This window comes from Calliopsis andreniformis, chromosome 12 (assembly GCF_051401765.1).
Source record: "Calliopsis andreniformis isolate RMS-2024a chromosome 12, iyCalAndr_principal, whole genome shotgun sequence".
In the NCBI taxonomy this organism is placed as follows: domain Eukaryota; kingdom Metazoa; phylum Arthropoda; class Insecta; order Hymenoptera; family Andrenidae; genus Calliopsis; species Calliopsis andreniformis.
Genome location: NC_135073.1, coordinates 18,609,086 through 18,636,952, shown reverse-complemented (window position 1 = coordinate 18,636,952; position 27,867 = coordinate 18,609,086). Strand labels below are relative to the sequence as shown.

General features: G+C 39.1%; 5 protein-coding genes across 10 annotated transcripts; 2 read left to right on the top strand and 3 right to left on the bottom strand.

Moving 5' to 3' along the window:
- Positions 1-6,865: 6,865 nt before the first annotated feature.
- On the bottom strand, positions 6,866-10,601 carry Eif2d (eukaryotic translation initiation factor 2D). Its single transcript, XM_076389620.1, has 10 exons — positions 10,497-10,601; positions 9,575-9,775; positions 9,061-9,448; positions 8,699-8,986; positions 8,287-8,625; positions 8,058-8,200; positions 7,807-7,887; positions 7,532-7,736; positions 7,222-7,390; positions 6,866-7,153 (listed from the first exon to the last, which is right to left on the bottom strand). Exons 2-10 carry the CDS (start codon positions 9,628-9,630, stop codon positions 7,077-7,079), a joined length of 1,746 nt encoding a protein of 581 aa, XP_076245735.1. The 5' UTR covers positions 9,631-9,775; positions 10,497-10,601; the 3' UTR covers positions 6,866-7,076.
- A 155-nt stretch (positions 10,602-10,756) lies between these two features.
- LOC143186154 (haloacid dehalogenase-like hydrolase domain-containing 5) lies at positions 10,757-12,796 on the top strand. The gene is made up of 3 exons (XM_076389629.1): positions 10,757-10,892; positions 11,583-12,406; positions 12,478-12,796. The coding sequence occupies exons 1-3, from the start codon at positions 10,836-10,838 to the stop codon at positions 12,788-12,790; spliced, it is 1,194 nt and encodes a 397-aa protein (XP_076245744.1). The 5' UTR covers positions 10,757-10,835; the 3' UTR covers positions 12,791-12,796.
- A 3,171-nt stretch (positions 12,797-15,967) lies between these two features.
- Positions 15,968-24,635, bottom strand: LOC143186151 (uncharacterized). 3 transcript variants are annotated; one of them, XM_076389624.1, is made up of 4 exons: positions 24,590-24,635; positions 19,989-20,255; positions 17,257-18,134; positions 15,968-17,161 (listed from the first exon to the last, which is right to left on the bottom strand). In XM_076389624.1, exons 3-4 carry the CDS (start codon positions 18,128-18,130, stop codon positions 16,620-16,622), a joined length of 1,416 nt encoding a protein of 471 aa, XP_076245739.1. In that variant the 5' UTR covers positions 18,131-18,134; positions 19,989-20,255; positions 24,590-24,635; the 3' UTR covers positions 15,968-16,619. The 3 variants fall into 3 exon arrangements, with proteins under 3 accessions (XP_076245739.1, XP_076245741.1, XP_076245740.1); XM_076389626.1 differs by lacking the exon at positions 24,590-24,635 and having other exon boundaries at positions 19,989-20,274; XM_076389625.1 differs by lacking the exons at positions 19,989-20,255; positions 24,590-24,635 and adding an exon at positions 18,625-18,725.
- On the top strand, positions 21,898-26,978 carry LOC143186147 (patched domain-containing protein 3). 3 transcript variants are annotated; one of them, XM_076389616.1, is made up of 12 exons: positions 21,898-22,141; positions 23,462-23,708; positions 23,859-23,929; positions 24,002-24,217; positions 24,289-24,866; positions 24,969-25,592; positions 25,649-25,776; positions 25,849-26,010; positions 26,073-26,343; positions 26,418-26,539; positions 26,608-26,773; positions 26,849-26,978. In XM_076389616.1, the coding sequence occupies exons 1-12, from the start codon at positions 22,029-22,031 to the stop codon at positions 26,872-26,874; spliced, it is 2,724 nt and encodes a 907-aa protein (XP_076245731.1). In that variant the 5' UTR covers positions 21,898-22,028; the 3' UTR covers positions 26,875-26,978. The 3 variants fall into 3 exon arrangements, with proteins under 3 accessions (XP_076245731.1, XP_076245732.1, XP_076245734.1); XM_076389617.1 differs by lacking the exon at positions 21,898-22,141 and having other exon boundaries at positions 23,624-23,747; XM_076389619.1 differs by lacking the exons at positions 21,898-22,141; positions 23,462-23,708 and having other exon boundaries at positions 23,897-23,929; positions 24,048-24,217.
- Positions 26,777-27,864, bottom strand: LOC143186156 (uncharacterized). 2 transcript variants are annotated; one of them, XM_076389635.1, is made up of 3 exons: positions 27,636-27,864; positions 27,466-27,547; positions 26,777-27,302 (listed from the first exon to the last, which is right to left on the bottom strand). In XM_076389635.1, exons 1-3 carry the CDS (start codon positions 27,702-27,704, stop codon positions 27,043-27,045), a joined length of 411 nt encoding a protein of 136 aa, XP_076245750.1. In that variant the 5' UTR covers positions 27,705-27,864; the 3' UTR covers positions 26,777-27,042. The 2 variants fall into 2 exon arrangements, with proteins under 2 accessions (XP_076245750.1, XP_076245749.1); XM_076389634.1 differs by having other exon boundaries at positions 26,777-27,368; positions 27,636-27,861.
- Between the last annotated feature and the right edge of the window lie 3 nt (positions 27,865-27,867).

The window sequence follows — 27,867 nt, the reverse complement described above, 5'->3', positions numbered from 1 at the left end:
CCGACTGTTACGAATTGTCTTTAGAAACGTTTTACAGCTTTAATGGGAAACAACCGTAGACGTAAGTGAACGGAGGGCACTAATTAATTGAAGAAAAAAAAGAGAAAAGAAGAAAATAATAATAGTAACGATAATAAAAAAAAAAGACAAAAACTTAAAAAAAAATATGAAAGAGGTGGAGGGTAATGAATGAGAAGAACGAACGAGAACGCGAGTAAAGCATATTCTATTGGTTGAGCCCCGTTATCTTTTGTCTCGAAACAACCACGTTGTCTTTTGATTGTCGATCGCACGGACGAAGATGCCACGAATGATTTTGTAACTTAAGGAAATATATAAGTTGCTCTTAAATCTGACACGACTTGACGTAACTTCTTTCACCCGTTAATCGACACTTCCGTTCGCGCGCCTTCTCGATTCATTTACGTCCGTGAAGTCCTCGGGGGATCCACATGGATCTCCGATCACCTTTCGATTTTCTTTCTTTCGGTTCCGTTCGACTCGCGTGGCTGGCCAACACGGTCCGATATCGTCTTATAAATTAACGTAATGTGATACGCGATTGTATATTGGTAGATCGATGAGCGAGTACGGAAGCTATTGGAACCAATTTTGGTACACGCTGGCGTTCGTCCATTGTCGAGAGAAATGATGAGAGGAGTTGTAAGACTTCTCTCTTGAGAAGATCAAAAGATATTCCACAATATCTAACAGTTCATTGAAAATTTATAAAGAAATTCTTCTGTTAAAAAAGCTGTGAGTTATTTCCTTCTGATATCGTTTTCTTCTTTTATGAGTGGAACCAACAAAAAATGGCTATAAAAAATTCTTCATAATTTCACATTTGACTCCTCAGAAATATCCTCTCGGCGATTGACTGCCGCCAGCGTTGCTTATTTAATTAAACTTCGAATGAAAAACGAATTCAATATTGGTGCGTTTTAGCGCCAGCGAGCGTAAAAGGAAGGAGGCGAAGGGTTGAAGAATAATCATCGGGAAACAACTCTCGCGCTTGACGAGAATTCCGTCATTGTGTTCTTAACGTTAAATTGAGGATATTCGAGTGGAACGATCATCGAAGATCGCGTACTCGCGGGGCAATTAAAAATCATATATCAGTGTTTCTAGAAAAAACAAAATCAAAGAAAAGAAAAAATATGGCGATCTCGAAAATCGACAGAACACTCGGTTGAGTCGAAATACGAAATTTCACATCAATCATGTTCACTCGTCGACTCTGCGAACAATAAATTATTCCAAAAAACAATTGCCTCCTGTACGTAATCGTCTAAACAGAAATGTTCAAGCCCGAAGGAGCAAAGGAGAAGCAAACTATCGAGGACAAGAAAAAAAATACGTAAAAAAAACGTAACATTGTTCGGGGTGAACAGATTTTCTGCATAACTCTTTTTAATCGAGCCAGCGAATTAGAATAACGAAGAGGGTGGGGTAAAACAGCTGCAGGCTCACGTTTCCGAGCGAAAGGTTCGCTGGAGCTTTTATCGAGTACGATGATTGTAACGAACCGAGAGAAAAGTCTGATAGAATCGTGTTACGAGCGTAATGAGGAGGAGAGAAAGAGGGGGCGTTGTGGGTTGTGTCGTAGACTGTGCAGTAAGAAGAACAAAGCGGCTAAAAAACGCGAATGATAATAGAGTAATGTATTTTATGACGGGTTTTAATACGGTATTAATAGCGATATTTAACTGTAACTGATAATAGGGGCGCTATTCGAGGGATGCAAGATGTACGACGAGCGAGCGTCGCACGGTGGTAAAAGTTATAAACGCTACTATAAGGAAATAACGATTACGCTAGGCGATAGATGTGCGATCGTCAAGACGGGAAAGAGAATGGACGAAAATAATAATCAGGATATTAGAAGAGAAAAAAAGATGCTGTCGGAGGCGAAGAACGAAGGAGACGCGGAGGATCTTTTTTTACGCGACTTTTACACAATCGAACGGGCTCGAAATGGGGGTGCGATGGACGCCTCCATCCCCTTTTTCTTTGTTTGCCGTTACGCGTGAATACGTGGGACTAAATCACTTTGGCGAGAATTATGGTAGAACAGTTGCACAGGATTTAACTCTTACACAAACCTTAGAATCGAAATGTTCTTATTACTGACAAAAAAAAAGAAAAAAAAAGAAAAAACTTAATAGTAACAGCAATACAATCAACCCCCTAGTTGAGATTACCATGGTACCATCCTCTTACACTTTTCTACAAGAAAAATTCGTCGTTCTTGATCTCAATGACGCTTGCTAGGACGATCGACGAAAGAACGAATGATCGCATAAGAGTTAAATCGGAAGATTCTCGCCAGAGTCTTGGATGCTTCCAGAAATCTCGGACGTTCTCCGCGAAGGACAATTCTGTATGTATAATAATGCATCATCAGACGTTCCGCACGAAGGACTGCACAAATCATAAGTGATAATAATAATGACGTACATATATACATATATATATGTATAGCGATAACGTCACCCAGAGAGAAACGTACGATTAAAAGTATAGCGATTATTTATTATTAAACAAATGTTTAGGGTGGGACGGAGGGGGTCGAGGGGAAACAGTTGGGTAGACAAAGTAAGACTGACCGCAAAGTGAAAGCCAGGCTCGTCTCGACCGTCGCTCGCGAATCGATCGAGATCTTGGACATCCGAAAGGGTTTGCACGAATTTAAGTGAAATACGATCGACGAAAATGCTCATAAAGATTCAGTCGCTCGTATCTTGACCGTAACTTTCGACTGAACTTGGCAAATAGGGAATTTAGTGCGAAGGACAACTCTGCTAGACTCTGCTAGTAGATATAACGTGTGGTTAGTCAGACAGGGGTCAGTCGTCGTCGATCGAGCGACTGTCGAGTCAGCCTGGCGACTAGAAAAACTTCTGAAAAACGTGTCCCTTTTCAAAGGGACGCCTTTTTTCTAATGAACTTTGGTCCATGCCTGACGATGCATGGACCAATACTACTGTTGACCGTGCACGGGGCCTAAGGTTCACGCATCGACCAACGTTCGGAACACTGAGCTTCTTCCCTCTTTCTATTATCTCGTCAACACCGAAAACCCTCGGTTCAAGCCGGGTAGTTTAATTGACCGAGTCACTGTTCGACGACGGAGCGTACGCTTGTTTTCGCCAGGGAACGTAGCTTTCGATCGCGAGCGTCTCGGGACACTTTCATCGTAACCACGATTTGGTGCTTTAGTCGCGGAATATCGAGCGGAAGAGTTCAAGGTTAGGAGTTAAACGATTTCGTTTTCGAGCTTTCGTGGATGACAGTCGGCGGAGGAGAAAGGGGAGGGAGGGAACGTTTTCCTTTCCTAATGTTTGACCTTTAGCCGAAGGGGGCACCTCTCGATCATCGATGCGACCCCAGCATCACGATTGTCTCACGGAAAGTTGATTTCGCTGGGGGCCGTCGCCGCGAAGGATACCGTGTAATCACTGTTACTATCGATGTACTGTTACGATCGTTGCGTGTTTGATATATCGATGTCTGACCCATGACGTTTGTCGATGTGTCGATCTGTGTGGGCAGATCGGTATATCGATCCAGCAGTGGATCGATTTCTGTTAGAAACGTCGCGCCAGCAGATTACTTAACCTCTTAAAGAGTAGAATCTCAAATTGACTAGCGATCTCACATGGAATTATGTCGATATTTACTTTCTCGGCTGTTTTCGCGGGTATAGTTTGCTCGGGTATCATCCGGGGCCGAGCACAGTTTTATTTGACGCTCGTCTAGACGAGCAATGGGAATAAATCTAACCTATAATATGTGTATCTGTATTTAATTATCGTCATTTATCCATATTACTGTGTACTTATCGCATGGTTATTATTACTTATGGAATATTATTTATAACAACTACAAATAGGGATCCATTCAAGTATTTATGTGGAGGTTAGATATATCTATATATACATTATATTATATTACATTATATTATATTATATTATATTACATTACATTATATTGTATTACATTATATTATATTACGACACATATATTTCTCACGTAAAATTTTCGAGCATTTCGTAAACACCGCGACGGCTATTGTTATGCAGCAACAAGTATATATGCAAGCATACGGGCGTGCTTTTTAAGAGGTTAATCGGGATACCGATTTAATGCGTAGTACAGAGCAAGAAGCTTCCTCAACATTCATACACAACACATATACACAAAACACACGTGCACGTGCAATTCCATACATAAACACGCGCACACACACGCAACTCCGTCTTAATAGGTTCAAGTACAACCTCGAATTACAATTAAACTAGTCCGATATCTCATCGATTCAAGCAATCGTAACATCACGATTGCATTGCTTGATAATCCCTATACTTCCAAAGATCGATATCTTCTTTCTCAACTTCTGTTGGAATCGTAACAATATCGTCTTCATTCACGTCGTAAATATCTAAGTAACGTCGAGTCGTGATTCATTTAATTCAAATTCGAGGTTTATTTGAGCTTAAAGGAAACCGGCCAGACGGAACGAATTGAACGAAGAAACGTGATCGCCTCGTTACGAGGGATCGGTTTCTTCTCTCGAGGGAAACAATGATGGGATGTTCGTTCTTGTTGATTCCATCGAAACGTCGTTGCTTCAGGATACGAAAGGACGATACTCATTTCATTTGCGACGCGAGTTCGTAACTGTTGGGGCAACAAATCAGGGACGCGTCGAGAATCAACGCGACAGTTGTCTCGCCGATGTACTTTTCTCTACGCCGTGCAACACACGAATACAAATACGTACGAAACACATTTCGCGCGCCTAACCTCGAAAAAAACAGAGGCGGGGGAAAAGGCGCGACACGAAAAAACGACTCTGTTTGACATTCATCGTAGGAAATCATTACATGAGTACACGAAAGGGGGAAACCATTCACGCACACGAAGGCACACACACAGAAAACAATGATAATTTAAAAAAAAAGAGAGACGACATTCTCGAGAACACGTGCGCGCCATCACAATTGTTGATATAAATTGCGATCCATGATTATTACTATTTACGATATAATTATTATCTTGCATTGTCTAGTCATACGTTATTATTGTATAACTAACGATATTAATTATTAATTAACCTGTACTACCTAGTCGCATTATGTGTTGCATAAAATGAAGAAAAAAACTATGAAATTCCGAAGGCGAAAAAAGAGAGAAAGAGAGAGTGTGCGTATGAGTGTGTTGAGGAGTGAAAGGTGAGAGAACGATAGAGAGAGAGACAGAGAGAGAGAGAGGGAGAGGATGAGCGACAGAAGAGACGCGAAACGGTGATGTTAAAATAAACGAAATTTCGGTGATTAAAGTGCGAGGAACGAGGATGATGATAGGCGATTACTGTGGCGATGATTACGGTCGTAATTACAACCGGATGATGAACTGGCAACAACGGTAGGCACAATATGTTCCCAAAAGATAAAAAAAAAGATGAAAGAAACGATTTAGAGTATAGCGAGAGAGAAAGAGAGTGAGATGAAAACGTATCGAAGCGGTCGTGACCTGCTCGATGATCGAACTCGAGATCGATCGATCATGATCGATTACAAAACGATATTTGCAACATGACGGCTCTTTATTTTGAGGGACACGAACTGAAGATCGAACACTGGTCACGATTCGTCGATAGTCTCGCGAGAAACGATGAGCTGTTAAAATGTCGATTTTCAGAAAGCAGATTCTAAAAGTTAATATAATTGAGCATTTCGTGGATTTATGGACACGTTCGATCATTGGTGTATAATCGTCCTTGGCCTCGATGACCTTGACGACGGGACGTACAGATGGAAAATTGTTATGAATCCTCGAATTGTTAAATCATATCCGCCCACGACGCCAAGCCAGTAAGAGAGTAATCCAATATTCGAGAATCGGAGGAAACTGAAATGTTTTTAAGATACTTTCTGAACCCATCGTTTCTTCGGTCGACGAGTTGTACAGAGTCGATCGGTTGAAGCGATCACGACCGTGAGGACAGCCTGTTTAGTTAACACGTTCCGTGCCATAGGATTTCAGGTGTTAGAGACCCCAAAAACTGTTCATAGAACGAGACTGCAATATCTAATGATAGGGACGTAACAGCTGTGTTGGATTCTTCGTGATTTCAGTTTTTTCTTCCATCCTGTTTCGATGTGAAATTGCTAAGTACGTTCGAGCATTCGATGAGGTAAATATTGCGGGCCGCCGATGGTCCACGGGGCCACGGAACGTGTTGAGGAACAGAAAATGATGATGAAGACGATGATGATGATAAAAATGTGTAATAACTGTCACGACATGCACGTGTGCGTCGCGCGTAATACGTGACGCACCCGTGCGTACTGGTAGCAGAGATAAAAGAACAAAACGAGTATTAAATATATGCGGGGGCCGTGGAGAGGAGGGATCCTTCCTTTATCCAAGCGAAATTTTGATGGATCTTTCGCTGATCCGTCGACTTTTTCCCCATTGTCAGGCAAACGGAAGTGAACAAAAAAAAAAAGAACAGAGGAATCATGGAAAATTGATGATACCTCATATCCTCGGTTTCAGAATACAGCCAAATGCATTCCCGTCAGAGCAAACTAAAAGATCTCGAGATATCGTTTAACGTGCGTTGTCTCTCCTTCCTGTGAAATTGTACCCTCCTCCCTCCCTCCCTCCCTCCCACCCGAGGAGAGCTCGCGGGCCCTATATTGCAATATTTGTACTTTTCCATGTTGAAACCTCGATATACAATAAATTATATTAACAAATTTTGACCCTTGATTCTATCTTTAATTTGGCATGACTCTACTCTTATCATTTTCTATGTTATTTCTAAGGGGAAGGGATTAATATCAATTCCTTCATTTAGAATTCATTTATTCATGAATCAAAGTACAATGATTGATTATTTCACATTCTTTTTACAATTAGCTAGTAAATTAATCGAATTGAAAACCTAAAACTATACAGAGGTAAATTGGTGTTCTTCATTTATGCTGTACAAAATTAAATCCAAGAAAGGAAAGCGTCAATTATAAACAAAAGGGTATCGAATAATTTATTCGATATGTGTGCTTTTACTTCTTATGAGAACCTTGCTTCTTTGGAGCAAATTCCAGCCCTCTTATATAGTTCTTTTTAATCTGGTATTTTTCTGAAAGAAATAACTTATTTTATTCGACGTAAGGATAAGTGTCTTGCACAAAATATTGATCTACTTACCAGTAAGTAATTTATACACATATAAAATTTGATTTCCCTGAACAAGAACGCTAGGAGTTTTCTTTCCAGGTTCATCTGTGATTGTTGCGCTTGCACCAATACTTTGACATTCCTTACTGAAGTCTTTGGAGTTTATACCAAACGTTTCCAAATTGTTCACTAAGGTTACCTATTATCACGAATAATACTTAGGTTTAACTCGTGGATTTTCCATTAATTGGTTCAATTTGAATTTAAATTTGAATATTTAATTTGAATTTAAATTTGAAAATTGAATTTGAATTTAAAATTTTTAAACTGATCGTTATACCTTTTTCCCGCCAGATCGAACAGTGACTCTCATATCGATAGGTTCCAATTTTCCTGTATGTAATAATGTTTTTCCCGCTAATGTAACTTCATGCATATGCGTCATACGACCAATAAACTTATTTATTCCGTCCTCCATTGAAACGGTTTCCTGATCAGCCTTAGTCCGCATAATACCCGCGAGTTGTGGGTTCAGTTTTAATACCCTATAAATCCAGAAAACATTAAATTGTGCAGAAAAATAATAGTATAGAAAAAGCATCAAAAGTTGCTTACTTTCCATCTTGTAGATTCTCCTTCTTCACGTATTCAGTAAAACATTTTCTGATTTCAGCTCTTCTCATAACGTCCCCTTTTCTGCAATCATCGTATGGGAGTAAAATGTACATGATATGTATCATATAATACAGCATAATCGTATATGATGTAACGGTTGTCGACTTCTGCTCTGCACAGAAAATCATTTTCTCTGCAATTATCTTATCGCGGTAAAATTGTGCATCCCGATCGTGGTATCGCGTACTCACTCGTATCCAAATTTCGACAATACTGGCAACACATCTGCAGTCACTTTATAACATTCTGAGACTACAGCAGTGTTTGAAACGACTGGTTCTGAACGTACAGGTTCTTCTAAGATGACTAACTGCTTCAAAAGAGGATGATCAAACTGAAACAAAGTACCTGAGTATTTGATATTGAAGTAACATTATAGAAGTATAAAAATTCACAAATTGTAGAATTGTAGAATATTACCTTAATTGAAAGTATAGTTTCCACTCCTTTTGTGACAGAAGTGTTAATAATGCCTTTTGCTTTCATTTCCGCTAAGAATACAGATAACTTTTTGTACCGAGACTTCTTTATATCTATGTTTTTATCAGATGGGCACATTGCTATTAAATGGTTCTTGAAGAAACTGGATACTAGCATCGGTAAATCGGTAGACTTTACCGACGTTTTACATGCTTTTAGGAAACAATATTCCAACAAGTCATCCATTTCTTTTATAGTATCTATAATAATTTCTGAATGGTCAGGAATTACATCTTCAACTTCTTTAGATTCTTCTGTTTTGGTTTCTTCTACGTTTTCCTATAAAAGAAACATTAGTAATTAGTTAAAAATAATAATACTAAACCATCTGTATGAACCACAGTGATAATACCTCACAGAGAGCTTCATCATTATTTAGCACAGTCTCATCAGAAATTTCTAAACTATTCACTGCATCAACAAATAGTTCATTACTGCTATCATCATTTTGATCTACATTTTCTAGTTCATTTTTATTCTTATCACCATCTGATGGTCCTAAATTTGGTCTTGCAGGTGGTTTCCCTAATTGGCAAAGCGTGTCACCCATTACATGCAAAATTTCTACACATTTTCCATATCCTCCTGACATGTACATATCTTCGCTAGATAGGGCAGTGATTCCAACAGCAACCGAAGCCTGTATGCAAGAAAAAATATTTAAAATTTCTTGCTTGAATTCATGATAAAATATAAGGGTGCATTAATTCTAACCTTATTATCATCCGTATTTATTGAAACAGGAGTACCCTTTTGTAATTTGCCAAAGGAATATAATGTTACAGGTTCCTTAACAACAACTCCAGGCAACATTAAATCTGCACCTCCTATTAGTTTTGATACAACTGGAGAACATGTTGTGAAAACCTTCAATAAATCAGGATACTGCCATAATGTGTATATGGTTGGTAATAAGGCAAGATCCAAAGACTCAATTTGGAAAAATACAGGTACTCTGGCAACACAATACACTTTGCCTGATTGTCCACTGTGAGTTATAATTTTCATGACACTTATTGCTTCCTTCTTGGGAATAAGAGACTGTATAGCTTCTTCTGTGAGTGTTGGATATGCCGCTGAAATTTCTTGACACAATTTTTTCCTAATTGACAGTAAGTAATCATTAAATACAAGATAGTTCGTTTGAATATCTATCAAGGCAGTAGCATTGCCCATAGAAAGAGTTAATTTAAACAATAATTTTTACACAGAAACTGATCGTACCAACCTCTCTGTTCCCTTCAGTTGATTGTTTGATTTAACTTTAAATGGTTTTATGAACATTTTGCTTGTTTATGTATTGTAATAAATTGATTTAATCAGAAATATGATCTCAACGCAATATCACTGCTTCTCAAAATGCAACTGACCAGCTGACTGGAGAACTGTGGAGAACTCAGGCTGACCAACTCTAATTTCGGCTCTTGAACTATCAAAATTGAAAAATCAATTATTTACTAATTTACAGATACTCTAATGATGTAAAATCATCGTAGGGGTCTAAGCATCAATACAGAGCGATAAGAACTAATTAAAATTATTTATTTATTGCAAAAACAGCACTAGAATATTTTGACAAGAAACAGTATTACTAGTGCCTTCTAGCGGTAGCGCCTAGTAACTAACTTTCAAATATAAATAATGGAAAAAACGCTGTGTTTATTAGTTTAGTGACAATTGTGCATTTTAGAGTGTGTCTACAGTTCATTATGCAGCAGTATTGAGTACCAGGATTGTTTATTTATTGTAAAGAAAACACTTTGAAGAATACGGCGTTAGAGTGTAATTACGTCCATGCATTTCCTCAACGAACAAGCATATTTTATTACAATTAGAGTACAGAAACAAATACTCTTGGTCAGAAGTAATATCCCATAAAATCTTGATATACCTATAAGCCATTAATTTACGAAGAACGAAGCACGAGTCTCAAATACCCTGATTCTTGAAAGATCGATATTGTCAATTAGTTTAGAATACAACTCTAAATATCAACAGATTCGTTTACAATAGTGTGACATAAATCTTTTTAATGCATATGTTGCGCTTTGCGAGTAATAGTAGCTTTCTATCAATAGTTAGTAGTTGAGGAAAAATTATTCATTCTCGTTTAATCGGGCGTTCGCCTGCATACGAAATAACGTACATACGTCTATGCATATATGTATATGTATGCACGGTGAACGGTCCTATTTATATTCCCGATTTGTCTGTAGTAGTCGAAGAATAAGTTGGAGGGAGACCTTTAAACCGAAACAAAAGACGTCGTGCATCACGTGCGATAATGTTAGTTGTACTGTGCACTGTGCACTGTGTCCTCTTACGGCACGTGGGAAAAATACAGTTAAATGTACTGTGCGATCTGTAGGTCACTATAACCTCAAAACGTTGCATTATGCATAATCAATCCGCGAGTAGTAGCCTTTGAGCATAGTATAGGCTTAAGATACTGTAATTGGGTCCCCTCGTTTATCCTTACCACTACCATAATGGCAATTATGAAGACATTGCTGCGACCGGGCATCACGAGGTTCACGGGAGTTAGGGTGAGTTGTATTTCATGTCATTATGTCGTTCGATTTTAGTACCATGCACTTTAAGGTGGATCCATCATGTGTGCCTTCTTTTGTTTATGACACTAAGCGCTTGACCTACTTTCACCGAGTCGGAGCAAATCCATTGAAAATTTAATATGAATTAATTTTTTTGCTATATGACTGAAGAATTACAATCTTGTTTATAGTCAACCGTCATATTTATACTTTTTTTCTGTTCGTAATACGATTTCTTTTCTTTAAAAGATTTCTGCAATGTTCATTGACACTTGTCCTTTATTGACAGAATACTGATAAATTTGACATAGGTACTTGACCTTCTTTTGGTGCCTATGACATACTTTATACAGATCTCCTTTTTCTGGTATTTTGGAAGAATTAATTATGAATTGCAATTACAAAATTAAGACAAATGATGCAAAGTTTATGTGGTATTACATTCTCTGTTGGTTTAAAAATACACTGCACACTAGTGGAGTCAAGATAGCCAGTATATTTTTATATTCTGCTTCAAGGTCTTTACAGCTGTTTCAATGTCTTGTTCCAAAAATATGAAGTAGCTGTAGAATTTAAAGCAGCAGTAACTTGAGGCTTTGACATACAAAAATAATATAAATTAAAGATATATAAAATAGTAGGAGAAATAAATTGTTATACTAATATTTAGTATTCTTTTTTCAGCATCTAACAATTACCCCCAAACCAAAATTTGGTTTCATTTTTGATATTGATGGTGTCATAGTGAGGGGTAAGAAGGTATTGCCACCAGTACCAGAGGCATTCAAACGACTCCAAGGCAAAGATGGCAAATTTTGTGTACCAACTGTATTTGTTACTAACAGTGGAAATGCTTTGCGTAGTCAAAAAGCAGCAGATTTGTCCAAATGGATAGGATTTGAAGTAAAAGAATCTCAGGTTGTCATGGCTCATTCGCCATTAAGATTGTTTGAGAATTTTCATGATAAACAAGTATTGATATCTGGGCAAGGTCCTATTAAAGAAATAGCTCGAGAATTGGGCTTCCAGAAAACAGTAACTATACAAGAATTAGTAAAAAATTTTCCTTCTTTGGACTATGTAAATATGGAAAAGAGAAATCCACAATGTGGACCTATAGATCCAAATTTTCCTATAATAGAGGGTATTGTGTTATTTAGCGAGCCAATTTCATGGGAAACACCATTACAATTGATGGTAGATCTTTTGTTGACTAATGGCATGCCAACTGGCTTGTCTAGTACTATTCCATATCCACACATTCCAATCTTGGCATGTAATATGGATTTATTATGGGTGTCAGAAGCACCAATCCCTAGATATGGCCATGGTGCTTTCTTATTGTGTTTAGAATCCTTGTACAAGAAAATTACAGGGAAAGACATGGTCTATTCTGCTCTAGTCGGAAAACCTAGTGAAGTTACATACTATCACGCGAATCATATGCTCCGTGAGCATGCTAGAAGTATTGGAATAAATAACAATGTAGATACAATATATGCTATTGGGTAATTAATCTTTTTTCCCCCATAAACTTCACGAGTAAAAGTATATACTAACTTTTTTGTATATTTTTCAGAGATAACATTAACACTGACATTTTTGGAGCGAATTTATACGATAAGTATCTGTTATCTTGCACAAAGAAACAAGTATTAAAACCTCACAAGCTGCAGAAACTACTTGGCAAGGAAGTAAAACCGCCTAGTGCAAAAGCTTGTATCAGTATTTTAGTCGAAACTGGTGTTCATCAACGAGATTCGGAATTCCGGGTCGAGCATAATCCCAGAGATTTCTTACAAGTCGAAGATGGTTTGTGTAAACCAGCGTTCATAGTGAAAGACGTTGGCGAAGCTATTAATCTTACGTTTAAAGAGGAAAAATTCGACTGAACTAATTCACATAGAATATGTGTTTAGCCTTGGAGTGTTCACATTCTAATTAAAAGAGGAAAAAAACAAAGAAAACTAAGAAAGTAGATGTAAGTTTCGCTGATGTAAGTATTATGCTAATTTCATTAGGATTTAGCCTTTTATTTGAGGCCGCGTTCCACAACCCATAATCAGGATTAATATGCAAAAGGGTACCGCAAGGAATATGTGTAGGCAATATATTTATGTTGCTTTTTCCTTATCCGAAACGAATTGTTAGAATATTTGGTCGGAGGCAGCTGTGTTTATAGGAATTAAAGTAATTAGTTATCGTTGCGAGTCGATGATAGCATGGACAGTACAAGAATGATTTTGCACCAAGGATAATAGATACGACTAAAACACAGTCTTTCAGTCTAACAAATTTTATGTACATATATTCGAAGATTCTCTAATTTATGTTGCGAGTATAGTATTTAGAAGAATTGTCAAAGAATAATACTCTATACACATACATGCGCATGCGAAGTATAGATGATTTTTAGTTTGTCTATTACATTCATAGTTATTGCATTATAGCATCAAATTTTACCGCTGCAATGATTTTAGTATATCTTGACGATAACACAATAACGCTCATGCTAGCGATATGTATATTGGTCATCGATCCTTTTTTAGAAACCATAGAAAAATTGAGTTCAAGTGCGTTTCGTGGATCGATCGATAACTGCATAAGCTTTGCGAAACGCGCTTCCATTATTCAGTTGATAAAAATTGTAACAACTTGCCGACCTGCATGGTTGTTTTAAGATCCATCGTTTAGTATTCATTACTGAACACTATTTTGTACATTAAACCTCATCTAGTCTCCTAGAACAGTTATACCAACAGTAAAGGATCAATCATCGATGCTTCTTGAGCCGAAAATTTGCAACACTTCAGGTAGCACAATAGGACAAGTTTGTGTTCGTTGAAAAAAGTAACCCGAAACATTTGAAAACGCACACTATACACTGCGCTTGATCCAGCTAAGCATGTTGGCTGAAGCGATAAATGCACATAATGAAGAATATCAAGGTGTCTATCGAGGTGAAGACTGACCACCCCTGACAAAGGGAGGCTACGATCGAACGAGCAAATTATTACGTATCTGGAATATTTACCATACCCAGTGCTGATTGCAATCGGAGCCTGCCTTTGTGAGTAGAATCAAATCGACCGCTTTGCAGGAGCTGGTCCATGACTTGTTTTACCTCTAGCGATATAAAAGGAAAGATTCTGGAGAGATTACTTGTTTCGCAGAACCGGAGGAAAATCTGTCCTTGAGAGTTCTACGAAAGAATAGTAATAGCAGAAATAGTGAAGGGCAATTACGCGCAGTCACTGTATGTACACGCACGTAGAGCGTCGCGAAATTAAAAGCAATACGTACATCATTTATGTAAATCATTTTTCAATTGCGATGAATTGTTTGAACAAGTATCGAAACCCGTAGGGTACCTGTGACTTTTATGGAGTAAACTAGAATCTATTTTAGTAAATTGTCTGTTGGTTCATTTGATCCTTTTAACTCCTCCAGACGTTTTCTATGAAAGCCACAGGACATACCAAGCCGTTGCTCGTTCCTCTTTTTTTATAATTCTTTTTTTCGAAATGTTTTTCGAAGATTAGTGAATATGATTTACAGATATCAGTGAGGATAACGTAAATTAGAGATATATAGCAATTGCACACAGAATGTATTGTTTTATGTATACACTTTACTCGAGCAACGGCTAGTAATGTTTTACTAGAATAAAAAAGGCGTACTGGGTAAAGAAAGGGAAAAGAAAGCATCGATTCACGAGCTGTGATTTATTTTCTTTATAAATATATGTAAATATTTTATCGTTCATCTGACTAATCAAACCAATATTGATTTGAATCATATATTTTCGTATTAAGAGAGCCATTTTAATGAAATTTATTAAGTTCCTCGAACCTCCGAGTTTCGCCGAAGGAATGGTCACTGAAGGGGGACCAATGTTATTTTATCCATCTTTTTCCTTTCAATGCGACGCGCTTAATTTCTCCATCCCTACGCCTACTATAAAATTGTACTTGTAGAAAAATAGAAACAACGAAATATACGATATATTTTTCGTTAACAAATGTGGCAAATTTAAACGACCTACCGAGAGTTGAGTGGAAATCAATAATTCCTCCCTCTTACAGAGTGGAATACCTTTAACGTCTGGGTCTCATGACCCGTGAGTTAAACCGTCAATCGTTCAATTAAATAATTCAGTCACGATCGACTCATCAACGTCCACGGAGAAGAGACTTATGATTTCAGTTCTGGACCACCAGCGAACAGACCAAAATGACTTCCCTTGATATGTGAATTAATTTTCATTTAATAAGACAAAAAGATCACGTTCGTAGACTTAAGTGCAAACATCTATATAAGTACAAAGGAAACTTGTAATTAGCGGCACGAGATCTCTTCGAAGGAAGAAGAAACGTTCAGATATCGATGAAAAGAGAATCTTGACTTCCGGCGTCTGGAGTGCAAGTCATTCCCGAAGAAACCGGTTTTAAACGAGAGACGTGTTTGACACTTTTATGAGTTTAAACACAGCATTAAGATAGCCGTGTGTTTTATTCATGAACCTAAAAATAGGACATTGTCCTGACGAATTTCAGTAAATTAAGTACAAATAAGAGGGACTGTGATGTTACAAAAAATCTTGTTTCGCCTTGTTCACTGCGGACAAAACGTCATCGAGAGCAAGCTCACATCTAATTCATGGGCTCATTAATGCCTAGGTTATCATAATTGACCTTATCCCCACGTCGTTAATCAACGCCGCGCGTGAAGGGAATTACAGGGACCCCCGAAAAGACTGCATTTAGAATGATGAGCATAGTCGAAAGATTAAGTCATCCTACAAAATTAAATACTTATTAGAAGTAAATACCATTTTACCTGTATCAAATTAATTTAGAGAATACAGTTCGAGTAGCTTAACTAAAAAGTCTTCTATTGTATAAGGAGAACAGTAATGTCTATTAAACTAGCTTACCAAACAAGTTTTAGGATTATGAATTAAAACTGTCGCGTGGAATCACTGACACTGAATGCCTAAACCGGTTACTCATTTCTGTGTCATGTTGCACGGTGCAGCAAATCGCGGATGTCATTTGTAATTTGGAATTCAGGGCTCGTCTAGACGGGCAAAACGTTGAAATGTAGGTCGAGTATCACTGTTCGAGGAATCGTTGCTCCGTGCGAGCAAAAGGATAACAGAGTGCAATGCTATTGTGGATGCATCTTCCGTGTTGGTGTCGGTTCGCTCAAGAAAGGAGTCTCTTGGCAAAAGTAAAAGTTTCAAAGAAGATGAATAAAGCGACTAGCTACACCGACATGATTAATAAATAAAGTGTAAGTCCATGAGAGTTGTTCACCCACCCAGCCCGTTTGGATGTGAAGAATGTGAACAGGGTCGTAGAGGTAATTGACCCGCGAAAGTTCACTTCTCACGTTGGCGTGCTCGTTGCAGAAGCATTTTCACTGTCACCTTCTCTTATCCACCACAATCTACAATCTATCACCTTAGAAATATTAATTAAATCGCACCTTATAAATATTAATTATCATTATTATATTACAGACAGTATGTACATGAGAGACTCGCGCTCTTCATTACATATCTCTCCCATCAATCTATAAAAATCCAACAGCCTTGCAAAATGGTAGAAGTACTTGAGCCTCACTCGCCTCCAGAAATTTCGAGACAATGTGCACCCTATCGCCACTCAGTCCTCCTGCGTGCTCTAAATGAATGAGTCAAAGGAAGTTAGCGATATTTCAACAGTCATCCACACTCGCGTCTCTCTTCCTCCTCCTCTTCTCGTAACACTCAATAGCTCTCTGCACCTGCTCTAGATACTCCTGGATCTTCTCCTCCCGCAAAACTTCCCACGAGGCTGATCTACCTAAAGATCTCTTCTGCACAAGGGCTGTGAGCATCAGAGTAACCACGGGTAGAGTCATCCCCAGAAGAAACGTCGGTGTCATAATGTTCTTCAGGCCGTGCTTCTTAAATCCCCGATACAGCTCCGTCCAGATACCACTACTCTCGTCTTCATGGCGCTTACCTAACTTCCCATATAAATAAGGTTTGATTTTTCCCGTTTTCGCGATATAATTATAGTAGTTAGGATCGTAGGACTGAGCATATAGCTGAGAATAATAGACGTCCTTGGAAGGTGGTGGATGGTCAGCTTCAGGGAACCATGGACTAGCATCTTCATATGGTACAGGTGCGTTGCTGATTGGAGGAGGGCCGTGATGGAAACCAGGCGGCTTCGTATAGATTATCTCAACAGGAGCCTTCTGTTTAAAAGGAACTGGAAATATACATAACATTTCATAACTTCATCATTAACCACCGTGGTTCATTAAAAATCCTAATTGGCATATCTGAAACTGATCGCAGTCTCACCTGGAACAGGCCCATTGTAGAATCCTGGCCCCACTCTGGACTGAACCAAGGGATACGGTTTCCCACGTATTCTTCTCACACGATGATGCCACCCAGGCGGATAGAAGACGTCGTTCTTTGACTGTATCCCAGCCCCGTAAGGCATCTGCTGTTGCGGTAATGGAGCACCCAGGGCCGTCGACATTTGTGGTAGGTTGTACATTTGCCCATACTGTTGCTGATTAACAGGGAAAGCTTGCACCTGTCGTTGTTGCATAAGCTGCGCCGTTAGGTGTTGATTGACTGGGGAAGATAGAGCCAGGGATTGTTGATTAACCGGAGGTGTGTGAGACTGCTCTAATTGTGGCTGATTAGTGAGCGACACCATTTGCTGATTGGGCTGTTCCACAACATTCTGTGACGCTCCACTGTTTTGCAAGTAGCTGTCCAAAGACTGGCGAGATTCCTCAGGTGTCTTGGAATTTAGAAACGTGGACAGAGCTACTTCTGCTGGGTTAACATTGCTTCCCTGGTTGTAGGCAGTCGCGGATAGGTACCGAGCTGTTTGGACAGCCTCGTTAGTTCGACCTGCAGGGTTCACAGAGTGTACTACTTCCTTCTGCTGTGTGGAGGAATCGTCGATTGGAAAATTCCTCGCTTCAAACTCCTCTGACGCGTTTTTTACGTCTTCCAACGGTGGATGGAGCTTCTGGGAATCTTCTGCGCCATTAATCGTCACGTTCGCTGCGGTTTGTTCTTGCCTTGCGGTTCTCTGCAACAGCCGTGACTCTTCAGCAGTGTACTCCGTGTTCTCCGTCAATGGGTTACCCTCGAAGTTCAATTGAGCGGTCGCCAATCCTAGAGCGAGGACCAGGAGAACTGTTGCCACGTTCATATTTCTGGAATCAAGGGTGAATATTCCGATCTCTTATATGGAATATCATTTTTCTGCAAGAATAATTAGGGTCACGGCGAAAGAGATGAATCCCCAACACAGGAAATCTTTTTTGCTGGCCTTGTCACTGACGACTGAACCAATAAAGAAACAGAGTAAACAATGCGTTCACTGGTTTGCTATTTTCAATTTGCGTTCGTAATTAGAACGAGTCTCGTACAAAGAGAGCTGCTACAGGCATTTCCTCGAGTTGTTCTACTTACATCGTAACTGACTAGGAAGAAGAAAGAAATATCTACGTTGAGATACTTGTAGGAACATAGACGTCGATTAGCACGTCTAATAAGATGCTCTGCGTAGGCTTTCTCAAGCAATTTTATCGAAAGCACTACATTTGCGCATACTTTGCAAGTAAAAATAGAAGAAGGTATCTCATATAAGTAAAACAGCATCACAACGCATTCGGTAATCGGTAGACAACCAGTATCAATCACCTTGTGCATTAAACCGAAGAGATACGATGCATGAAGTGGCAGAGGCCAAAGATTCTTAAACACAATGGATGCTAAATAGCGGGTTTGTAGCCGCAATCTCGGTGCATTAACGTATCGAGCGGTTAAAGACCCTCGTAACACTTTCATCGGTCAAGGTGAACGCAGCCACGTTAAAACGCCTCTCATCAATCCACCGACGAAAAAGGCTGTTTCCTCCCGGATATAGATCTCTTTCTCCGAACACGATAGGATCTGTAAATAGAAGCAACTTGCATCGTGAATCTTTCATGATTCTAGGGTCGTAAATAAATCACACGGTAAATAGGGATTTGCATTCGGATCTCACGAGATAACCGAGGTTCTAGAATTATGAATCGAGACGTCAGACGTTTAAAGTGGAGATTTGATGTATCGAAGAGCATCTCGTATACCAATAGCAGAAGGATATCGAGACGAAAATGGGTATAGACGAATCTTCGAAGAGAAACGTGTTGTACGGAGGAAAAAGTCGTCCAGAGAGAGTGGTTCCGCTTTTGAAGTCAGCCCACGTGCACGGTGGTCTTCGAAGAGAGTTCAGGGTCACCTGACGCATTCCTTTTGGGTTTGTCGCCGAAAGTCATATGTAAATCGTTGCCTGTAAACTGAATAGGACCTCCTTCCGTATTTTCATCAGTGTGTGATTTAGAATTCCTGTATTGTTGGGGCCTCGTCGAGGATGATGTGTAAATTACGGTGAACTAAATGGAACCACCTACCACTTCCCATAATTTACTAATTCGATATTAACTTGCTCATCTTTATATGTCATCCGATATCTTGCTATGATACCTGGCATCGTTTTAAAGATAAGCCTATGTATCTACTTGTAGTGATAGGCTCAGGAACAGTTCCTCGACTCGTCGATCGAAACTTTCTAAAAACCGTTAATCCATTGCTGATTCAGGAATCGACCGAAATTCAAAAAAAAAAATATTGATCCGTATCTTTTAGTGATCTGTTGACACCGTTCACAAATTTGAGAAATGAGGTAACTGTGAAACCGTTGATCTTTCCAGAAATCGTTCATAGGAATGCAAGGGAAAAAGAAACGCAAACCTAGCGTACAGTAGATGCTAATTAAATAACGTCGTGCACTGCTGCGACGATTAATCGACGAATCTGCAGAACAGAACGAAATCGAAGTAGAGTGGACTTAATTACCGTCACCTACATAGCTTGACCAAATCTTTTATGATGCATCAGAACACTTCCGCATCGAAGGAACAATAATTTCGATCTGTCAATTAAACAATTGCATTAAGTTTTCATAAAATAGTACTATTTCAAATGATGGTTGAATAAGAAATTTTAGAATTCTTACTTACGGTTATCGAATAAGCACCAAATGGGTCAAGCACAAACGTTCACCACAGACTGTTCTACTTGACCAGGGTTTAATCGCGATTCAACATTTAAGAATCGATTAGTAGTCTTGATACGACCAACGACACTCAACAGAAAACCGTCCATCGGCTCGACTGGAACCAGGAATACTGAAGATCCACAGATGATGGGAAAGGCGTTCGCTTCGCCTACTCCCTACCTTCCCCAAGCTCACGAAGCCGGTTCCGCGCGGTACGTCGTCGTTTCACCTGTACGAAATCGGCTTGCTTAAATGATCACATCTCTGTCAACGATTTCGACAGGTCTGTGGGACCTTCGTGACTTTTTCTAACAATAACGTACATTCGATTACATCGAAAATGAATTTTAACTCAAGGGAAAGTTGCGTCCTGTAAAGAACACGTAACGCGATCTAACTTCTTTCAAAAATGAGAAAAATGGCCCTTGGAAAACTTTGCAGAAAGTTTCTTCAGGGGAGATTTGAACTAATTTTCAGATCATTTCGCACAGTTTCACTGGAAAGCTTAAACATAAAACAACAGAATGTAACTTAATTTTAATGAGTACTCTACTTGATGATATCTTCATGATCGCTTAAAGACCTCATCATTGAAAGAACTGGAGAAAGCCTGGAAAGCATCGATCATACTTCTTCCGCGATTCCGCCTACTAAATCACTTTTTCCACGCGCATTCGACCATGAACGAGTCGCTAGAGCGAAAAAGAACTGCTACACATCCTGAAAAAGAAGAAGAAGAAGAAGAAGAAAGACAAAAGAGACAAACGAGAGCTCTTGCCTATGCTAGAAAATTATCGAGTCTGATTCAATGTGCCATTTTCATCCAGGCAATTCGCAGCGATTTCCTCCAGCCACCCACGGGTCACCAACGATCGTTAAAGATATTAATTTGTTGCTTCACCCTGCTGAACCTATGAGACGTTCATCATCGTGAACCTCACGTTGGCATAAAGTTTATTATGCAGAATCAAGAATTTATGTGTTTTATGGTCGCCAACTTTCGAAGAGGAACGATAATTAAATGAATATGTGGGTCAGCTGGCTAGTCCCAGCGCCAATCTTGCGTAGATCAGGTATATCAAAGATATGGTGGTCATCGGAAGATACACACGTGCGAGACGCGAACCGAACGGTAGTTTAAGCATTTTGTTTGCGCTGCCTTTCGCGAGGATCGTTTCATAGCTGTGACATTGTTAACAGCGATTCTGCTGTCTCGGATGACACGAATTTCAGAGACAGGTTCCGTCCATTTTATTTACGAATCCTACTTAGGCCGTTTTAGTAATACTGTCAAAAAAAGATATTAAAAAAGAATCTAGAAATTTCCGGAATAGATTCAGATTATTGGAACGACGTAAAGATAAGCAACAGTTTCTGTGCAAAAAGTCTCAGCAAAGTTGAGGCCATTAAAAAACATTGATCGTCTCTCCGTTTCCTCGATTTGTCGAATTACGTAAATCCTGTTGTATAAATCGAACCTTTGGCGACCAGAGCAAACACAAAACGGAGCAGATAGGAAAACGTGGAAAAGCTTTACATGAATGGTTCCTTTAACAAAAGAAATTTTCCTGACTGTGCAGCCAATAGTTCCTCGCATGTTACTATATCAAATAGCTACACGTTCAGGCTTCTTCCGAGTAAAACGATAGCTCAGTGATTGAAGCGGAAGCTTCGTAATCTCATTGTCCCATTAATTCTTGCAAGCCTCATCGAGATTCGGATAATCTTCCGAATAATCGAGCAGTGGCTCTGGGATCCACCGAAATCGCAGGATGGCATCGATGATCCGAAGGAAGAAGAAGACAATAGGAGAGGGGTGATCTCTGTTCTCCTCCTCGACCTCCCGATAACACCGTGCAGGCGAACCTCCATAGCGAACGTTATATAATTGTAGCAGATTACTTCCACCGTTGGTCACATGCATTCTGCCGCACTACGGCCTGTGTGCTAACTCGCCAACGCTCTCAGTGGACATTCGGCGACGGAACGACCTGAGCGTCGCATGAGAAGAATGGAAACGCAACAAGGAAACGCACCGTCCAACGCGATCACGTGGAAACGCCTCAAGGATATATTGCTGGATCTTCACCTGAACACGGATCGTATATTTTATCGGTGAGTGCATGTGCCAGGAAGGTTTCTCCTTTGCCGCGTCTCCTGTTGGAGTGGAGGTATCTTCTTTGGATACCGCGTCTCTTCCTTGGATCTTCCTATCTGCAAAGAAGAACCGTGAATAGTTGAGGAGTTCAGTTACATTAGGGAGACGTTTAATCCTTTTTCAAAGAGGTTTTCATTGAAGAATCGTCGTTTTAAAGAGCAGTTTAGTGTTTGCTCTCGAGTGACTTTATCGTGGTGTAACTTTTTTTTTTTCTTTTAGATTCAGGATAGTTCCGGTGTAAATGACATAGCGAGGCCAAAATGGATCGGATGTCAGTGAATTAAGAGCAGTTCTGTTAGTTTTCGTGGCCACCAAAACCTAGATACAGCTTAAATAACAGATTCCCTTAAACGAATTGACATTGAAATGTACGTCCGTTAATGGTAATTTCATAGTGAGAGCTAATTGCTGAGGTATGAGTAACGATGAGACTGTACTTCTTGTATTTCCGTTTTGAAATTTCTAAGTAGAACTATAAAGAACGTCCGTGAATATCGTTTAGTACAATAGTAAAAGATTGAAGCCCTAAACTTACGCGTATATAAGGGCAACAGCGGATAAATCTGATCTTAAGCACCGTCAATGGATCGATCGCCTTGCACGTGTTTCGCCTTCAATAGGCAACTAATAGCACGAGGAAAACATTAAATCTCGTTGAGGATAACGACATTACTAGTCGTTCGGTTTCGGGTCTTGAACTTTACATCATTTAATCTAGTTAAGGTGAGATCATCGCAGCCCCTTAATTAGCTGAATCAAGATTACTTCTTTCGTTCCACGAATTATGATTGGCCTACATAAAGCTGCCGTTTTAGGCGCCACCCTCCTCTTCCCTTATTACTTCATTCAGGGACCGTCGCCCCTTTGCATTAACCAATTATATCGACAAATTTTTCTTCTAATTGGTCAGTCAACTGTAAAAGGAGCTCTAATATGGTTAAAGATCTTTGAATGCACAGGGTGTTCCCAAAATAAGTGTAGGTCTTTTGATGGTCACTTTTTCGCTTGGAAATAACTCTTAAAAATTGGATCAATTTCAGTAGCCATTAGATTGTTTCACGTTTCATCTGACGTTGCACTAAGCAGACTTGGCCAAGAATATCTTCCACCGCCTAGCGCAACATTACAGAAAACCACGATTACTATTTCTTAAAAGAATCAAATTTCATGCGTTCAGCTTTTAGCGTATCCTCTCACGTGCCCAGAAGAGCGTCTTTTCAATAACGACTCTTTGTTTGAAGATATAGGTACTAATGAAGCCATTCATTTTCCTTCAGCATTGGCCTGAGTATTGGGAAAAAGCCTTGGCTATGGCTGCTGGTGACCATCTGCATAAATTGTGTTTGTGCACCTGGGATGCTTTTCTGGCGAGAGGAGCTCGACGAAGTCGAGGCGTTCGTGCCCACCGACTCTATTTTACGCAAAGATGCAGCGTGGGTCAAGAGCCACTTCCACGACGACTTCCGCTACGAAAGCATCATTATCACCGCTCCGAACGTTTTGGACCCTGAAGTGCTGCGTTCGGTACATAGGCGATCATGACTTATACCAATATTCGTGAAGGTTCTTTTCCACTTTCGCGCATGATCCTAGTTCTATAAAAGATTCGTTAACGTGAGTTGAATCCTAAGCTTCTTCGAGATCAATCCTTCAAATTGTTCTTTTCTCTCGCAGATTGACAATATTGAGAAAACGGTGAAGTCCGTCATGGTGGGGAATAACACTTGGGAGGATGTGTGTGCTGGGTAAAATCTTAGATATCCTTTAATTTATCCAGTAGTTGAAGATGTAACAATAAAGAAGTCTTTTTGTCATAGATACTTCACATGGTTCAAGAACGATGATCCTGCTGACATCTTCAAGGACCTCGATTTCGCCGAGGATATTATGATGGAGCTAAACGATACCCTAGTGAACAAGGGATGCATATATCAATCCATCATACAGTTATGGGAAACCGGCTTGTCAAAGGATGTTCGTAATTTGACGAAGAAGGAGGTGCTTGAAGACGTGAATAAAGCATTAAAGCACAAGTATGTCTGAAAAAACCTTGAACTGCAGTATCTTTTCTTTCCGCTTTTTGTAACGTCTGAACCTGTTTCAGGATTAATAGAAACGTTCTATTAGATATTGGACCTCTGCTCTCAGGCGTCTTCTACGACAGAAAGGAACGTGTCAAAGGTGCCAAAGCGACAATCATGAATTGGATGCTGAAGAAATCGAACCCAAACTCAGACGCATGGGAACTCGAATTCATAAATCGCGTTCTCCACGCAAATAACACGTTACCGCCGGGTATGAAGATATACGCAGTCGCCACGCGAAGTTTCTTAGACAGCCTGCAGCAAGTATTGAATAATAACCTGATAGTGCTATGCTGTGGATTATCGCTGATCGCGGTTTACCTGATGACAATGATTGGCAAATGCAACGCGCTGGAGCAGCGAATTTATTTATCAATAATGGGAGTCTGTGTGGTTGGCCAGGCGATCCTGTCCTCTTATGGGATCTGCTTTTATTTGGGTTATGCTTACGGCCCGATACATTCCATTCTACCGTTTCTTCTGCTCGGTATAGGCGTCGATAATATGTTTGTGATCATGCAGAGCCTGGCAAATTTGTCGGAGACTGATCAGAGCCTGGAGATTCCTGTTCGCATTGCCAAGGCGTTTCAACAAGCGGGTATGACATCACTGACTGTATTCTAAGAATCTAAATTGAAGTATACCAATTTTAGTTGCGGTTCCTTTCCCTCGCGAATCTTAAGTTCTCCATTTTTTCAAGGTATGTCGATGACAGTAACTTCCTTCACGAACATAATCGCATTTGCCTTTGGCATCACGACGGTAATGCCATGCTTGAGATCCTTTTATGCATTTTCCACGTTGGGAATCCTCTTCTTGTACATATACGAAATCACCTTCTTCTTGAGTTTCCTGGTGTACGATGAAAGGAGGCTCGAAGCGCGAAAGGACGGATGTTTCTGCCGTCCCAAATTGAATTGGAAGCCAAACGAGTGTAGCCAGAGAAACACTCAGCAGATTATCTTCGAAAATTACATTGGTCCATGGATCGTAAAGAACGTCACACGAACAATTATATTGGTGATCACTGTCGGTTTACTGTGTATCAACATATGGGCAGTGTTCCAGCTGGAACAGAACTTTGATCCTCTTAGGTACTTGAACAAAGACTCGTATCCTATTCAGTTCAACGAGAAGTTGAAGGAGTACTTTCCTAAATATGGGAAACGAACGGCGATTTATATGACAGGGGTGGATTATTACAAGGATCGTGATTCCTTATTCCACTTAGTGGATAATCTCAAGCACAATCCATTCATTAATAATGCTACCCTTGAGCCCTGGTTTATTGCTTATGACAAATGGCTCAATGACACGGGCAAAAGTAAGTTTTATCTATTCATAGTTGGTGCAATCATTTACTATGTTCTTTTATTCTAGATGATATTGAGAGCAAGGAAGAATATTACAATGTTCTCACGGAATATTTGTTACTAACGAAAGAAGGCCAGTCGTACATTAAAGATATCAATTTCGATAAGATACCAGCTGGTGAATACAACATAACGGTACTCAGGAATTTTTCTCTGAGTCTTCTGTAACTCTTCTGAAAGAAATTAATTTTTTTATTTTTTCTTCAGACGTCTCAAATTCCAATACAACATGTTCTTATCAATACCACGACGGAACAAATAGGGGCGATACAGTCTATCAGAGAAACAGTTTGGAGTACAAACTTTTCTGAGGGCCACGATTACATTGCCATATTTTCTCCTGATTATGTTTCATGGACAGCAAATAAGGTGAGAAGAATAGTTTTGATGTAATTTTATTAATAACTGTATTACCCACTATTTATTTTCAGGTGGTAGGAGAAGAATTGATAAGAAATTTATGCTTAGAAATAGTGACCATTGGGGTAGTGATAGTACTATTCCTTAGAAATCTAAAAGCGTCATTTTGGGTACTTTGCTGTGTTCTTTTTACGCTTATCGACTTGTTAGGTTCTATGTATTTTTTAAATTTGACCATCGAAATATCAGCGAGTATCATGATTCTATTGTGCGTTGGATTAGCAGTCGATTATGCTGCTCACATTGGACTAGAGTTCACACGCGCGAAAGGAAACAAAAAAGGTAAGAATGAATATAATTCATAAGTAGTATAAATGGATGAAGACACCTTAAATAACTTTTTTCTACTTTTATAGAACGTGCAATTGAAACACTTTCTGTTATTGGTCCTGCTGTGTTTAATGGTGGTTTAAGCACGTTTCTAGCATTTGTTTTGCTAGGTTCCAGTGAAGCTTACATATTCACCACTTTTTTTAAGGTATTATTATCAAATTTCACATATTTTTTATTACTTCCTAAGAAAAAAATAATTTTTTTTTATTTCAGTTATTCACATCTGTAGTAATATTTGGTCTCTATCATGGACTGTTATTTTTGCCAGTAATGTTAAGTTTACTAGGGCCTGAAGAAAGAATAACTACCATAAAAAAGGAGACTGTTGTACAGGACCAGAATGGATACTGTGTTGTTCCTTTACCCAAAGACGAAAAAAGTATCACCTTGTAAAAAACTAAATTTATTTACATTATTTCACATCTTTCAATAACTTTTCCCTCCACTATTTTAGGTACAGATACTAAAACTGCCAAATAAAGTTTGGCAGGGTTTAAAAGACTGTTTAGATAAGTATTTGGTTATGAGAGTCTAGCATACTGCAATTGTAAAAACAATGCACATGTACTGTAAGCCAGTAGTTTGTATATTCTTTTATAAAAAAAGCAACAAAAATGAAAAAATACCATTTTAAATGTAAAGTCTGAATTATCTTTTCCTCCTACTTCTGACTTCTGTCCACTCATCTGCTACTTCCACATTCTTGGAGGTTTCTTCCTCTTCAGAACTATCATTCTCCACAACAGGATTGTGAGTTCTTCTGACAGGTTCAGTTGTGCTAAACCATGATTGTAATGGTGGTAATTTCTCAAACTCTGCCATTGCCAAATTTTCATTATTTCCAATACAGTAGCGATAGAATCTCAACAACTCCTCTGCAACTTGTACGGCACTGTCATCTTGTAGTTCTGTATTAAAATGTTCATCCATGTAGTCTTCTAACTCTGTAGCAATTTCACTGCTGTTTAAATTGTCTAAAATAATCACACAAGATAAGTATAAAATAATTGCAATAACACTACAGGCTGTTTATGACACTTTATACAGAGGGGAATAAACTAAATAACTAACCATTCATGTACATAACCTCTGTCATGTAAGGACAAAAATCGATTGCACTTTCTTTCGATCCCATTCCGTACTCCACTGCCATCTAATGAAAAGATATTTGATAAGATGGAGAAGACAATAATGTAATGTATAAATGTATATTTCGTAAAAGTAGAGTACAAAATATTTACCCTCAACGCCGTCCAGTTGCTGAAAATTCGTTGCGTGACAGAAAGAAAGAATTCTTTCGCATTCGACATCTTTGCATCAATTAAAAAGCTTTTAATATTCACTAATAATACATAAATAACAAGACTTTAAACTGCATCAGTTGATTTACTCCGAATTATTCCACATGCACTAACTGGCAATGCAGCCATGTGTCTTTACTATTTCAGGTAATGTTAGGTAGACTTTGGTTAG

Coding starts and splice junctions, on each gene's coding strand:
- Eif2d (XM_076389620.1), bottom strand. CDS start 9,630: ATGTTCATAAAACCATTTAAAGTTAAATCAAACAATCAACTGAAGGGA. Junction 8,987..9,060: donor TAAATACGGATGATAATAAG/GTTAGAATTAAT, acceptor TCTTGCATACAG/GCTTCGGTTGCTGTTGGAAT. Junction 8,201..8,286: donor AAACTATACTTTCAATTAAG/GTAATATTCTAC, acceptor ACTTTGTTTCAG/TTTGATCATCCTCTTTTGAA.
- LOC143186154 (XM_076389629.1), top strand. CDS start 10,836: ATGGCAATTATGAAGACATTGCTGCGACCGGGCATCACGAGGTTCACG. Junction 10,893..11,582: donor CGAGGTTCACGGGAGTTAGG/GTGAGTTGTATT, acceptor TTCTTTTTTCAG/CATCTAACAATTACCCCCAA. Junction 12,407..12,477: donor GATACAATATATGCTATTGG/GTAATTAATCTT, acceptor TATATTTTTCAG/AGATAACATTAACACTGACA.
- LOC143186151 (XM_076389624.1), bottom strand. CDS start 18,130: ATGAACGTGGCAACAGTTCTCCTGGTCCTCGCTCTAGGATTGGCGACC. Junction 17,162..17,256: donor CTACAATGGGCCTGTTCCAG/GTGAGACTGCGA, acceptor GTATATTTCCAG/TTCCTTTTAAACAGAAGGCT.
- LOC143186147 (XM_076389616.1), top strand. CDS start 22,029: ATGAGAAGAATGGAAACGCAACAAGGAAACGCACCGTCCAACGCGATC. Junction 23,709..23,858: donor ACCCTGAAGTGCTGCGTTCG/GTACATAGGCGA, acceptor TTTCTCTCGCAG/ATTGACAATATTGAGAAAAC. Junction 24,867..24,968: donor CAAGGCGTTTCAACAAGCGG/GTATGACATCAC, acceptor CATTTTTTCAAG/GTATGTCGATGACAGTAACT.
- LOC143186156 (XM_076389634.1), bottom strand. CDS start 27,704: ATGTCGAATGCGAAAGAATTCTTTCTTTCTGTCACGCAACGAATTTTC. Junction 27,548..27,635: donor GCAACTGGACGGCGTTGAGG/GTAAATATTTTG, acceptor TCTTTTCATTAG/ATGGCAGTGGAGTACGGAAT. Junction 27,369..27,465: donor AGAGGTTATGTACATGAATG/GTTAGTTATTTA, acceptor TGATTATTTTAG/ACAATTTAAACAGCAGTGAA.